General features: G+C 36.0%; 1 protein-coding gene across 3 annotated transcripts; it reads left to right on the forward strand.

The window, feature by feature from the left end:
- The first annotated feature begins 4,977 nt into the window (after positions 1-4,977).
- YIPF5 (Yip1 domain family member 5) lies at positions 4,978-12,993 on the forward strand. 3 transcript variants are annotated; one of them, XM_034404964.3, is made up of 6 exons: positions 4,978-5,278; positions 6,748-6,863; positions 8,024-8,196; positions 8,840-8,985; positions 10,148-10,329; positions 11,392-12,993. In XM_034404964.3, the coding sequence occupies exons 2-6, from the start codon at positions 6,754-6,756 to the stop codon at positions 11,552-11,554; spliced, it is 774 nt and encodes a 257-aa protein (XP_034260855.1). In that variant the 5' UTR covers positions 4,978-5,278; positions 6,748-6,753; the 3' UTR covers positions 11,555-12,993. The 3 variants fall into 3 exon arrangements, with proteins under 3 accessions (XP_034260855.1, XP_034260863.1, XP_034260869.1); XM_034404972.3 differs by lacking the exons at positions 4,978-5,278; positions 6,748-6,863 and adding an exon at positions 7,519-7,619; XM_034404978.3 differs by lacking the exons at positions 4,978-5,278; positions 6,748-6,863 and adding an exon at positions 7,540-7,670.
- The last annotated feature ends 445 nt before the right edge of the window (positions 12,994-13,438 follow it).

Genomic DNA, 13,438 nt, shown 5'->3' on the forward strand with positions numbered 1-13,438 from the left:
CAGCTGTAGTACTAATGGCTCACAAAAGTTCTATATTTTCAAAAGAAATCTCACTAGCTAACTGGGGTATCAGCTACTCAACCTATCTAAATGTAAATAATAAATAAATATATAATCTGAAAGAAGTTCATAAGGATTAAAAGGAAAAAATGTGTTTCCTTTTAATCCTTATGAACTTCTTTCTTACAACTTCTTTGCTTACAAGCATTAAGAAAGAACCTTATAATAGCAGCATCCAATCTTGGTATGCCCTTCCAAGACAAATGAGAACAGTTTTTCCTTATTCTGCTCTGGGTAGACAAAAAAAAAAACAAGGTTTGATGGCATTGGGGTTTAAATGAAGTTATTATTAAAGCTTAATGACATTCACAATTCAGTTTTGATCCTATGTTTGTTGGATGTATGGTAAGGAGCATTTTATTGGATGTTAATTAGAATCTGATGGGCAAAAGGAAAGGTTTATAAAGGACATAAATGGCTTTTAACAATATCACTGTTTGCTCTCCCACTAACTGGTCATCAGTGGTACAATGAACATATAAAGAAAACAGTTGCCAAAACATGTTACTTATAGTGTAAAATATCAAAATATATGCCAAGTTGACTTTTCCCATACAATATAGACAGACTTTGATTTATAATACAGTTTAAAGGGAAGGTAGCAGCACTTTCATTGTCATTTGATGATTCCTCCAAATGGATTTGAGAGGATTTTGTCATTAAAAAAATTCCAAGAAGACTCAATGTTTTTATCTTGCAAGAGAGTTTCCTATGTCTATTTGTGCATCATGGAAAACATTGTTTTATTTTAAATGATACAAATATGTAGAATTTGTGAAATAGTGTCATTGTTCTTGAAGGCCAAGATCACTTGAGCTTAAGAAGATATGATTGCCCTTTTGAAGCATCCTGAAACTTGGGTCTATTTTTCCATAAAATCAGTGCTTGATTCATTGCCAGTGATAAAATGCATTGTTCAATATTTCATTTGTTTTAATTCCTTAAAAAACAGGTGTAAAAACATAAAACATTTTTGAGACACATATATGAATATGTTCTCATCCACATCTAATTATTTGCTGGGATCTGAATAGCAACAAAAAGGTAGAAAACAGATGTTTGGAAATGGTTCAACATCTTTAAGTGATTACTGCTCAATCCATGGGTGACTCATGAATAACTTTTAGAAATGACTTATTATAAATCTAGGAATGTATGATGCAAGAGATAATCTCAGTCCCAGTAGAAAAATGAAATCTGAAAATTAAATTCTAATTAAGAGGGCATAAAGTCACGAGCTTAACTTGACTATAGAACATCTTTGATAAATTACTGATCCAAATAGAACAGTGTCTTGATTATTGACTGTAGACTCAAGATATGTGACAAATATATTCAGTATGGCATACCTATATACCAGTAGTGAAATTCAAGTTTTTTTACTACCATTTCTGTAAGTGTGACTTGGTGGGTGCGGCAGGAGAAGTATACTGCAAAATCTCCATTTTCACCCCACTCCAGGGGAAGGATACTGAAAAATCTCCATTCCCACCCCACTCCAGGGGAAGGATACTGAAAAATCCCCATTCACTCCCCACTCCTGGGGGAAGGATATTGCAAAATCTCCATTCCTACCCCACTCTGGGGCCAGCTAGAGATGGTATTTGTCGGTTCTCTGAACTACTCAAAATTTCCTCTACCGGTTCTCCAGAACTTGTCAGAACCTGCTGAATTTCTCCCCTGCTATATATCTCTTATTGATCCCCATTGCGATAGCAGTCTGAGATTAATAGTAATCTAAGAATAGCAAATAGAGGGTTGTTTCTGATCAACTGCTGAGTGAAGTTTGTCCCTACTGATAAATAGTGATGTGTTACATTTATGTCCTACCTTTTGTACAGCACTCAAGGCATTCATAGTGTTCTCTCTCACACACACACCCTTTATAAGTTCAACTGTGCTTACAGAGAATGACTTTTACCACTAAACCTCTGCAACTGAGGGTAGACTAGTATCTGATTCTTCCCTGTTCTGGTTTAATACCCTAACAACCAAGGGTGAAATGCTCCCGGTTCGGACCGGATCGCCCGATCTGGTAGCGATGGCGGTAGGTGGTTCGGAGAACCGGTAGCAAAAATCCCTGCACCCCCCCATGCCCAGCTGAGCCGTGCAATCATCAGAGGCTGTTTTTTTTACTTTTAAAAGCATTTTTTCTACAACCTCTTTGGCCGAAAAAATGTTTTTAAACGTTTAAAAAAAAGCCTCTGATGATCGCGCGGCTCAGCTGGGATCATCAGAGGCTTTTAAAAGCATTTTTTCTACAACCACTTCGGCCGAAAAAATGTTTTTAAACGTTTAAAAAAAAGCCTCTGATGATCGCGCGGCTCAGCTGGGATCATCAGAGGCTTTTAAAAGCATTTTTTCTACAACCACTTCGGCCGAAGAGGTTGTAGAAAAAAAAATGCTTTTAAAAGCCTCTGGCAATCAGGCAACTCAGCTGGGATCGCCAGAGGCTTCTAAAAGCATTTTTTTCTGCAACCTCTTCGGCTGAAAAGGTTGTAGAAAAAATGCTTTTAAAAGTTTTTTTAAAAAGTTGGTCACATCCACCCAGTCACATTACCCCCCCTCCCACCAAGCCATGCCCACAGAACCGGTAGTAACAAATTTTAGATTTCACCCCTGCTAACAACTACACTATACTGGGTCCTTAGATAGGTGAGATGAACAGAGAAAGGGGCAATAATAGGGATTGGAGGGGAAGAGGGACCTGGGAATACTTTTAATTTTCTCCCTCCCTTTCTCCCTTCCTAGATCAATTTCACGCCATTTAGAGAAGATTGGGAAATAAGGGAGGGGTTGGGAATAGCTGTCTCCCAAGGCCTCCCATTTCTATCCTTAATTTGTAGACAAATTAAGCTGATTTCTGCTACTTAGCCTTAGACTACCCATCATTGCCACAGATAGACACAGAAGCTGTTTTTAGGGGTAACTTCTTCCCCCAAAGAAATATCATGAGACATTGCCCCAAAGCAGCACTAATAGCAGGCATGATGCTACAAATCTTAATAGAACCATATTTTTCATTGATCATCAGGTGATCATCATTTCCTTTTCTTGAGAGGTAATATTAATATTTTCTTCAAATGTTTGCTGTTATTATTTTCAACAATATCTCACATATCAACCACCTCAAAATACCCTGCTGGAATCCAGAGTAAAAGAATAGATAATGAATATATCAAAGCCGTATTTCAAGAGACTATTTTTGGTTACAGATAAAATGCAATATTATAATTATTGACATAGTGAAGGATAAAAGACAGACTGCTACGATTTTGTATGATACATAAAACATGCTCATTTTGAACCCAAAATTTATCTTCTGACTGACAATAGAAGATTAAATAATATATTAAAAACTGAGCAAAGCAGATTACTCATGGGATGTTCTACGTTATGAATCATAAAGGGAAAATTAAAAATACCCACTATATTTTGTTACTTCAGCAAATTCTACAAGCTCAAGTTCTCTATATATTATCTAGTAACATATGCCCTGAAGAAGTTTTTAAATAACAATTCCAATTATTTCTGATCATCTGCTAGAACTAATAACGGTTAGGATTCAGCAACTAGAAGGAATTCCCTGCTCTGCCTTATAGAAATTTTATTTAAAGTCTTGGAGCTCTCATAAACTCATAAATGAAAGATAAATAATTCTTCTATCTCCCACAAAACCTATCCACTGTTATGCAATTATTGTTAAACTGTAATTCTACATCCAATCAGCCTTATAAGGTTTCTGTTTCCTTGATTGTCCTTTTGACCTCACTGTACTTTTGACTGATTGCATTTCTAACCTCCTTAAATTGTACCTATAACCAGAACTGATACTAGCAGCAGGAAATATCCAACTCATTGGATTTGTTTTTTCTTCCTTGTAATTTCTTTCTATGTTCAGAAAGCTCATTTTAGTGTACATTTATTTGTAGTAATAAATGTAAAGCACTGAAAACATCAGCTTTGTATTTGAATATCTTATCAGAAGCGATATTATAAGCTAAATGAAGTGATAATCCCAAAATAACAAAATAATGTGTGAAGAAGAAAACCAACAAGTCTTTATAATGAGGCACAGAGTGGAAATTTTCACTTTTGGAGGGCTACTGGAAATTTTGAGTACATGTTGCGGGCACTCACACAAATGGTCTGTAAAACATTTTCTCATTCATACTACAGCAGCCATGGAAGGTATTTCCATGCTGTCAGCTCCAGTAATTCCGTGCTTCTGCATGATACGGGCTAACCTTTTGTTGTTAATTTCTGGTTATTTATTTATAACCATTCTATTCAGGGCAGATGGATCTATTTTCAAACAAAGCACTGAACACTGTCAAAAATAAGGATGAGGCCGGAGGCTGCCAACTTGCTTTACAGCATGCCAACTTCCCTTGTGCAAAAATGAAAGTAACTTCTGAAAAAGTCTAAGTCAAGGATCAGAAGCCTGGCAAGTGCCATCTGTTAACACTTTAGCGTCCTGCAATATCAGTTTGGAAATTTAATGCCAGAAAGAGAGCAACAGGCACAATTATACAGGACCATAAAAAGCAGCCTAAAACTATCAGATATAAAGTTGCAAAGATCAGGGTCTTCTTTTACTTCTTGTTCTTTTTACCATTTGGGTTGTTGAGGGGGGGGGAAGAACCATCAGGGGCATCGCTAGAGATCAACAAAGGCTTTCTACATATTTGACTGCCCAGTTTATAGCTACCGAAGCTGCGAAAAAAAATATTTGCATAAAATAATAAATTTATATTTGTATAAAATAAATTTGTATACACATTTTTATATTTGCATAAAAGAAGGTCCACTTTTCCTCTTAACGTATTCGGATAACCTCAGCTTGTATATTCATTTATGTATAAGCGGATCCACAAGGAAGCACAAGGTTCCAGGGAAGAGGCTGAAATCCTTATTATGCATGTTGAATCACTCCCGCCCGCTCCTGTTTGGCATTCCCCATCTCGCTTGGAAGGCTTGACCATGGAGTTGCGGAGAGAGAAAGAGAGAGAGAGAGAGTAGCTTCCGGTAGGAAACGTCTGTTGTGTTCTGCCGCTTCGCTCCCGCAACCCGGAAGTGGTTCCTCTTGGGTCTCTGACACGTAGCTTCCCAGAGAGCGGGGATAACGCGAGGAGGAAGAAGGGGTCGCTCCCGAGGCGTGAGGAGGGCAGGTGTGGGGGAGTCGTTGCCTCGCCGGGGAAGGAGGCTTCCGAGGAAGGTGAGCTTTGGGAAAGGGGAGCAGGGTGGTGCCCGAGCTTGTCAGGAGAGCTGACGCTCCTTCAGGGGAAACGTATATTCAGGCGGCGAGAGTCGTTCCAGGAGCATCTTCCTTCACTTCTGTGCTTTTTTTTTTTTTTTTTTTCTGGCTGCAAGGACGGGATTTCGCAGTGCCCTAATATTGCTTGTGGTCTCTCGAGACCCAAACGGTTCCCCCCCCCCATTCTGCGGATCCTGTGTTTTCCATCATCACCGTGTTCTGTGCCGCCCCGAAGGTCTAATAGCAATAGCGTTTGGGCTTATATACCGCTTCACAGTGCTTTTTACAGCCCTCTCTAAGCAGGTTTACAGAGTCAGCCTATGGCCCCCAACAATCTGGGTCCTCGGAAGGACGGGAGGCTGAGTCAACCTTCAGCCTGGTGAGATTTGAGCTGCCAAATTGCGTGGCACCAACACTTAACAGATGATAGAAAACATAGAATAGAATAGAATTCTTTATTGGCCAAGTTGTGATTGGATGCCCAAGGAATTTGTCTTTGGTGTATATGCTCTCAGTATACATAAGGAGGATAAAATACATTCATAGAGAATAAAAAGATACAACACTTAGTGATAGTCAAGGTTACTAATAAGCTATCAAATCGTACTAGGAAACAAAAAACAATATAAATTGAAAGATACAACAACAACAAACATAATAAGTGGGAAGATATAGATACTAGTAAGGAAGAGAAGAACAATAGTAAAAAGTCTTAGTAAATTATTTGATATAAAAAATATATAGATCTTAATATAATAACGTAGGTTCTGTTGGAGTCGGTACAGGTGGCCCTCGACTTACAGCAGTTTGTTGAATGACCGAAGTTACAACATCACTGAAAAAAAGTGACTTATGACTGTTTGCATAGTTAACAGCCGTTACAGCATCCCAATAGAAACTTGATCAAAATTCAGATGCTTGGCAACAAACTCATATTTATGACGGTTGCAGTGTCCTGGGATCATGTGATCCCCTTTTGTGACCTTCTGACAAGCAAAGTCAATGGGGAAGCCAGATTCATTTAACAACTGTATTACTAACTTATCAAGTACAGTGATTCCACTTAACAACTTTGGCAAGAAAGATAGTAAAATGGGGCAAAACTCACTTAACAAATGTCTCGCTTAGCAGCTGAAATTTTGGGCTCAGTTGTGGTTGTAAGTTGAGGACTACTTGTACTTCCCTTAGGCGAATTGAAGAAAATCAGATGCTTTGTTATAAAATGTTGTGGTCCTTTTCTCCTTTTGGGTAAAGCACTGGATGCACAGCAGTGCAAGTGTCTAGTAATTTAGTGTTTGACTGAATGCATTATTTTTCCCCAAAAGATTGTATAATTTACTCTTGATGATTGATAGATGAAGATATTCATAGAAGGGCCATGCTTTGGGTGGTTATTTTTGAAAATAATAACACAAATCTTTATTTTACAGATAGCAATGTCTGGATTTGATCATTTAAATACAGATTTTTATCAGACAAGTTACAGTATTGATGATCAAGCACAACAATATGGGGCAGATGCTGGAGGAGGAGGAGCATATAGCAAGTAATTTGATTTTGTTTATTGTTCCAAATAGCCAATATATTATTGTCTGATATTTGTATTTGGCTGAAGTGTTCAATTTTATTTAATTTCTGACAATCATGCCACTTTTATATCTGAAGGGTTTTATTTATTTAGATCACATTTCTCAAAATAACTTCAATCTTCTGGAAACAAGAAACTCCTAAGATAAATCCATAGTTCAGGATTGGAAGAATTTTAGAAAATGGCTGAATGTAAAAATTGAGTCGAACAGCAGCATTTACTGATGCTCAACCAAGATTACCTATAACCTACTGACTGTTGTAAATGCAGTTGGTTAGGCTAATACTAGTCGGATGTTATGTTAATGCATATTGAATTCTTCTTTTATACAGCAAGTATGAACTGCCACAGTACTTCTTAATACGTGGCACACTTACCAGATAGTGTACCTATCATTAGTTTATTGATTCAAATAAAATATTTGAATCCGAAGTTGCAAGGGTTAATCATTCTTCAGTATAAAATTTCTCTTTAAGTATACATTATTGGTTACTTGCAGGAAAGCTTTTTGAAAATATTGACACCGAAAACTCCTCTTCCTTAAGTCTGGCAGTGTCCCTATATGTCACAATAGATACATGGTGACCTATATGTCACAAAACCTGAAGTATATGCTAGTATCAATTATTTTATATGGCAGCAGATGGGAAAGCAAAGTAATGGTCTAGATTATCTTGGAAAAAGGACTATATTATAATATCTGAGTTTTACTTGGTAATAATTTGAGAAAAATGTTGGATAAGTTGGAAAGTTATAACATTTAAAGTGAGAAATTGTATTTTGTCATATTAGAAAGTAAGGTCAAATAAATGCATGTAATTTTAATCAAAATTATCCTGTAAATAACTTTGATATGTTTCAAACATTGATGTATCTGTTTTCTTTATATAATGTTTATATAAATATATGCCATTTTCTTGTGGTGAGGTGGGCGACAAACAAACTTAATAAAAAAAAGTTTCTTCAGGGACTATATAGAATATTTACAGTTTGTATCAATGTGATAATCAGTGTAAATGGTTTCTTTGTTGTGGAGTGGGTATTTTGGGGCTTAGGCCTCCGTGGCAAAGAAAGATTCTGTTTTCATATGATAAACATTTAAGTTCTGTTGTCTGCAGGCAATATGGTGGCTATGAGTATTCTCAGCAAGGTGGATATGTCCCTCCAGAGATGATACAACCTCAACAGCCATACACTGGTCAAATTCTTCAGCCAACATCAGCATACACCCCATCTTCATCACAATCGTTCTATGGAAGCAATTTTGAGGATGAACCTCCGTTACTAGAAGGTTTGATTTTTATTCCTTGCAGAATTTCCATGTCAGCCAAAATACATGTTCCAATCTACAAAGGAGTAATCATAGCTGATGATGAAGTTTGTGTGTGTGCATGTATGTATGTTAATGTAAAGAACGTTTTTAACATTTAATTTCACTTCATCTTTGGCATTTAATTTCACTTCAATTAATTAAATGGCATGATCGATCAAGAATTTAAGATCTTTTGGTTAAAAAAACCAAAAGGAAAAAACCATATGAAATTGAAATAGGATGACCTTTTACAAATTAAGATGTTATATACTTGGTGTCTGACTTTTGGTGATCTAAAAGGATCTCCAATTTAGTACAGAAGCGTGGATCCACTTCCATAATCCAAGGCTTCTGCAAAGCCCTGAAGATCTCTCTTGTTTCAGCAGATGCAGGGGCAGGATGGGTTATGAGCCTTTTTTCTGATACACTTTTTATGTTTCTGTAATTGGTTTAGTAGTTTTTCCTTATCTGGGTGATTGGTCATTTTCTATTGTCATTTATTGTTATTTTAATGTTCTACATTTTGTAATCCACTATAATGCAATCCATGATGCAACTATAATTGAGAAGGACTCATAAGTTTATTAATCCATTAAATCTGTGTTCTTTATTTGATCTACAGAACTTGGAATAAATTTTGACCATATCTGGCAGAAGACTTTAACAGTACTGCACCCATTAAAAGCTGCAGATGGCAACATTATGAATGAAACTGATCTGGCAGGACCTATGGTCTTCTGCCTAGCCTTTGGAGCCACCTTATTGTTTGTAAGATTTCATTACTATAGATATAGTCCTGTCAGTTTGAAAGTTACAAGTTTAAAGCAAACAGAAATCAAGAATTGATCATTTAAATATCAGTAATTTATAAAAATAATGATACACAGGATTGAATATAATTTCTATTGAAGAATGTGAAGTACAGTCTTATGGTCATTATTTGGAGCCTTGTCCCTGATCCACAAGGTGAGAAAGACAAGAATTGTTGCTGGATATTCCCATTTACTACACTCAGAGTAATTTAGAACAGGGTTCTCCAACTCCCGGTTAATGGCCCGGTGATATATAAATTCTCATAAAAATATAAATTCTTCAAAATTCTGTAGGAAATTAGTTTCCTCTCCCTTCCTTTTTTTTCCTTCTTTTTTAATGGATATAGTGTTTTTATATACACTTAGGCATTAATGATATATCTCTGGGATTACTTTTATGAACAATGATCCTTAAAAATACTTAAGTGGTGCTTCATCTGTTGCTTTAAAAGTCTCTATAAAACTAGCTTGTAGGGATGCATAGCTACCCAAAAAGGAGAGGATGCTTTGGAAGAGATGAGGCATACTTACTGCATCTATCGGCACTTAATTAAGGCACACCTCGTTAAAAAGAAAGCATTTAGGAGACTGCAACGGGGTTTACTAACTTTTTTGTACTTCCCTGTGGTTCTCTTATTATTTTCCTGAAATCATGGTGGCCGCTGTAAGCAAGCATAGAAAACAGCACAATGTTATTAAGGAGGTGCTGACAAATTCAGCAAGCACACTCAGGCGCCTGCCAAAATACCTCTTTTACTCTGGATCCAAACAGCTGTACTTCACTTCTAAATTGGTTCACTTGACAGATGTTTGTATTGCTGGTATTTTCCTCTAAACTTGGTTGAATTATATAAAGCAGTGGAATGGAGACACTAATTTTATGTGGGAAACCTATCTTTTTAAATAATGTAAAAAAGTTTGAACATGGATGTGAAATAATATGAAGATAATCTTATTTCTAAGGTTTCAGAAATGTTTGTTGTTATCAAAAAGGTATCTGGTACTCGCTTGATTTTATTTTGTATGCTTTATTTGTCTCTTTGCAAAATCTCTTCCTAAAATGCATCCAGAATGTTAATGTATTTTCCTCTCTCCTCCCCCCTTTCTTTTTTTTTAAGGCTGGAAAAATTCAGTTCGGCTATGTATATGGAATTAGTGCAATAGGGTGTCTAGGAATGTTTTGTCTCCTGAATCTGATGAGTATGACAGGTGTCTCATTTGGTTGTGTTGCAAGTGTCCTAGGATATTGTCTTCTTCCTATGATCATACTTTCAAGCTTTGCAATTGTATTTTCCCTACAGTAAGTAATATCAAAGACCATTACAATGCCGTTTAATAATACTATATATTATTGCTCACCATAAAAAATGTACTCGAATGTGTATTTATGTAGAATTAAAAAAATACTTTACTATGTATAATTTTAAACTGCATTTGATTTTTGCATTTTTTTTTTATTTATAGAGTGTTTGTATTTTTGGTCCTATTTGCCTGGAAAGGAACCCTTTTTATCAAATAACACTGGGAAAAATATTTGATTTTTTACTCTTTTTTGCAATCTGTTATCTCACTTATAAAGAAAACTTTTTTTGAGCATTCTTTAAAATTCTATCCCCCAGTCCAAATAACAAAATGTAGCCAGTAAAAAAAGTATATGATACTGTAGCACTTTCAAAATGGAAGTACCACAAACATTTTAGTTTAAAACTATGGAATAGTAGCTTCTCAGTACAATATTTTGTGTTGGATCCTTTAGTCCAGAAGTGGGCAGTCTGGTCCTACGGATGTGTCCTTTCCTATTGACAATGTTCCCTATCCCCTCTCATTTTCTTCTTTTCAAAATCATTTTAATTATAAGTAATTGAGAAACTGGAATGCTGTAATACAAAGTGCAGTACAAGCTTCTATCGTTTTTTTTCTTTGCAACAATTCCCTAACATTTTACATCAGTCAGGAAACATTATTTAGAGTGACTTTCTAAAGTGGATGAATTTCTGAAGCTTATTAAAAGGAAACTATCTGATTTCACCGAATTCAGAGCAAGATCATAGTTATGTAATTTAACAATCTAAAGTGTTACATAAAGCTGAATGACATTCAGGCATGTATACATTTTCCAAATTTACTGAGATCCATATAAGTACTAGTTCCACGGCAAGATTTTTGTATTAACAGTCTCTAGGTGGAGGCTTTTGAACATTTGAATTAGGAATGTTAACAGTTTTGGCCAGAAAATAATTTAGTGCTTAAAACCTGTATAATTGGATAACACACTTGGCTCCAATGTAAAACTGTTCTGATATATACAAAGTTATGTGATATTATCAGCGCTTGATTCCTTTCCTGTTATTGTTGTTTTCAGGGGCATGATGGGAATTATTCTTGCTGCTGGAATTATTGGATGGTGTAGTTTTTCGGCCTCCAAGCTCTTCATTTCAGCCTTAGCAATGGAAGGACAACAACTTCTAGTAGCATATCCCTGTGCTTTATTATATGGAGTCTTCGCCCTCATTTCTGTGTTTTGAACTGACTGTCTTAATTATTGGACTTAAATGAGCCGAACTCAAAGCTTTTACTTGGGATGCTTAAACTGGGACCAGAAATCAACTGTTGGGCTGCTGTCTTTCAAGATTAATATTTGAATTATTGTCTGGAGCAACAGTAACAAAGTGTTCTTTTTGTGTTTCTTTTTATAGGACTCTTAATACATTTTTACATTGACCTGTAAAAGCTTCAGCTTTGAAACAAGCTAATTATGCTGTTTAAAATGTAAAACTTTTTTCTGTCCTATAACCTGCAAAACATTATTTTTGAAAATTTTTGTAGTTCAGGAATTTTTATTGACAAAAGAAAGTGAAATCATTAACTTGTTTTCCCACAGTAATATACAGCAACAAGTTTAAACGACAAACATTTCCCATTTTATCAACTTAACAAAATAGAAAATTTCTCACAATAATATTTAATCTGAAAGCAAACACAAAATGGATCCCATATATAATTTTCAGCATTTTTATAATCCTCCAATTCCTTTTCTTTACAATCCTAACGTCTACCCAAGCTCAAAGTTATTGTGTTTATTTCATTTTATATATACTTTGTAAATAGTTCTGTCATCTTATATACATGTGGGAAAGTGCTTTTTATGCTAAAATTGAGAATTCCAGTAGTTCACCAGAAGCTTGCTTTAGAAAATAGCTTTGACAAATACCAGTACTGCAGTCTAGTATAAAACACCCAGATTAAATTTTCTCAAAATGTTCTTACAACATTTTTTTCCTTTTAGTAATTTCCTTTACTGTAATATTGTCCACTACAGAATTGCTTAGCTATTTATTTGAATAAAGATTTATTCCCACTGAGCAAACATTGTTTAAATTATGATGTAGTAGAATCCATCTTATATTTAAGCAGTTTAAACCATTACACTATCATGGTCATCAAGAAATATTGAGTTCGGATTCCAGCCATAGTGACAAAAGCAACTATTTAATGTACACCATTAAAAAATGCAGTAATGACTTATTTTAGTGTTAGGGAATAACAAAACGAAATGGCTAACATATGTTCTTTACAAACTTATTACAAAAGTAGACATTTTTAAGTATCTCACTGAGCAATACTGGTGAACAAAAATACAGCATTTTTTTTTGTAATTCCAACCCTCACCCCACCCCCAACAATCCCTGAGTTACTGCAGAGCTCTCCATATATTATTTGGATTTACCTATTAAATATCTTACAGTGTAAGAAGTCCAGAGGTCTTTACACATACAGATTTCTGATATTCGTATTATAAACTGCTTTCCAGATTTAGGCATTTCCGCCCCTCTATGATTGATCCCGTAATTGACGTGATTTCACATGCAAATGAACTATCCTGATGCCCCAATTGATGGATATTTTGTACCATGAGAAACAGCTTTGTTGGGCTTTGCTACATAAAGGCAATGTTGGCAAATAATGTGGTTTCTCTTTATTACTGCCTCTACATACTTAGAATTCATTTGTAGCAGAACAACAGGATAGCGATAGTTTGGTGTAGCCAGTGCTGTGGAGTTGGAGTCGAGGAGTCGGAAGAAATTTTGGGTACCTGGAGTTGGAGCCGGAAGCACAAAAAACTAAGGAGTCGGAGTCGGAACATTTATCTCCCGACTCCACAGCCAGTGCTGTGGAGTCAGAGTCGAGTCGGAGCCGGAGGAAATTTTGGGTACCTGGAGTCGGAGTCGGAGTCGGAAGTACAAAAAACTGAGGAGTCGGAGTCGGAACATTTATCTCCTGACTCCACAGCCCTGGGTGTAGCAGCTAAGACATCATGCTAGAAACCAGGAGTTTTAGTCCTATATTAGGCATGAAAGCAAGCTGGGTGACTTTGGCCCAGTTAACTTTCAGACCAGCCCACCTCACAC

The sequence above is a fragment of the Pantherophis guttatus genome, chromosome 2 (assembly GCF_059756535.1).
Source record: "Pantherophis guttatus breed Tessera chromosome 2, ASM5975653v1, whole genome shotgun sequence".
Lineage (NCBI taxonomy): Eukaryota > Metazoa > Chordata > Lepidosauria > Squamata > Colubridae > Pantherophis > Pantherophis guttatus.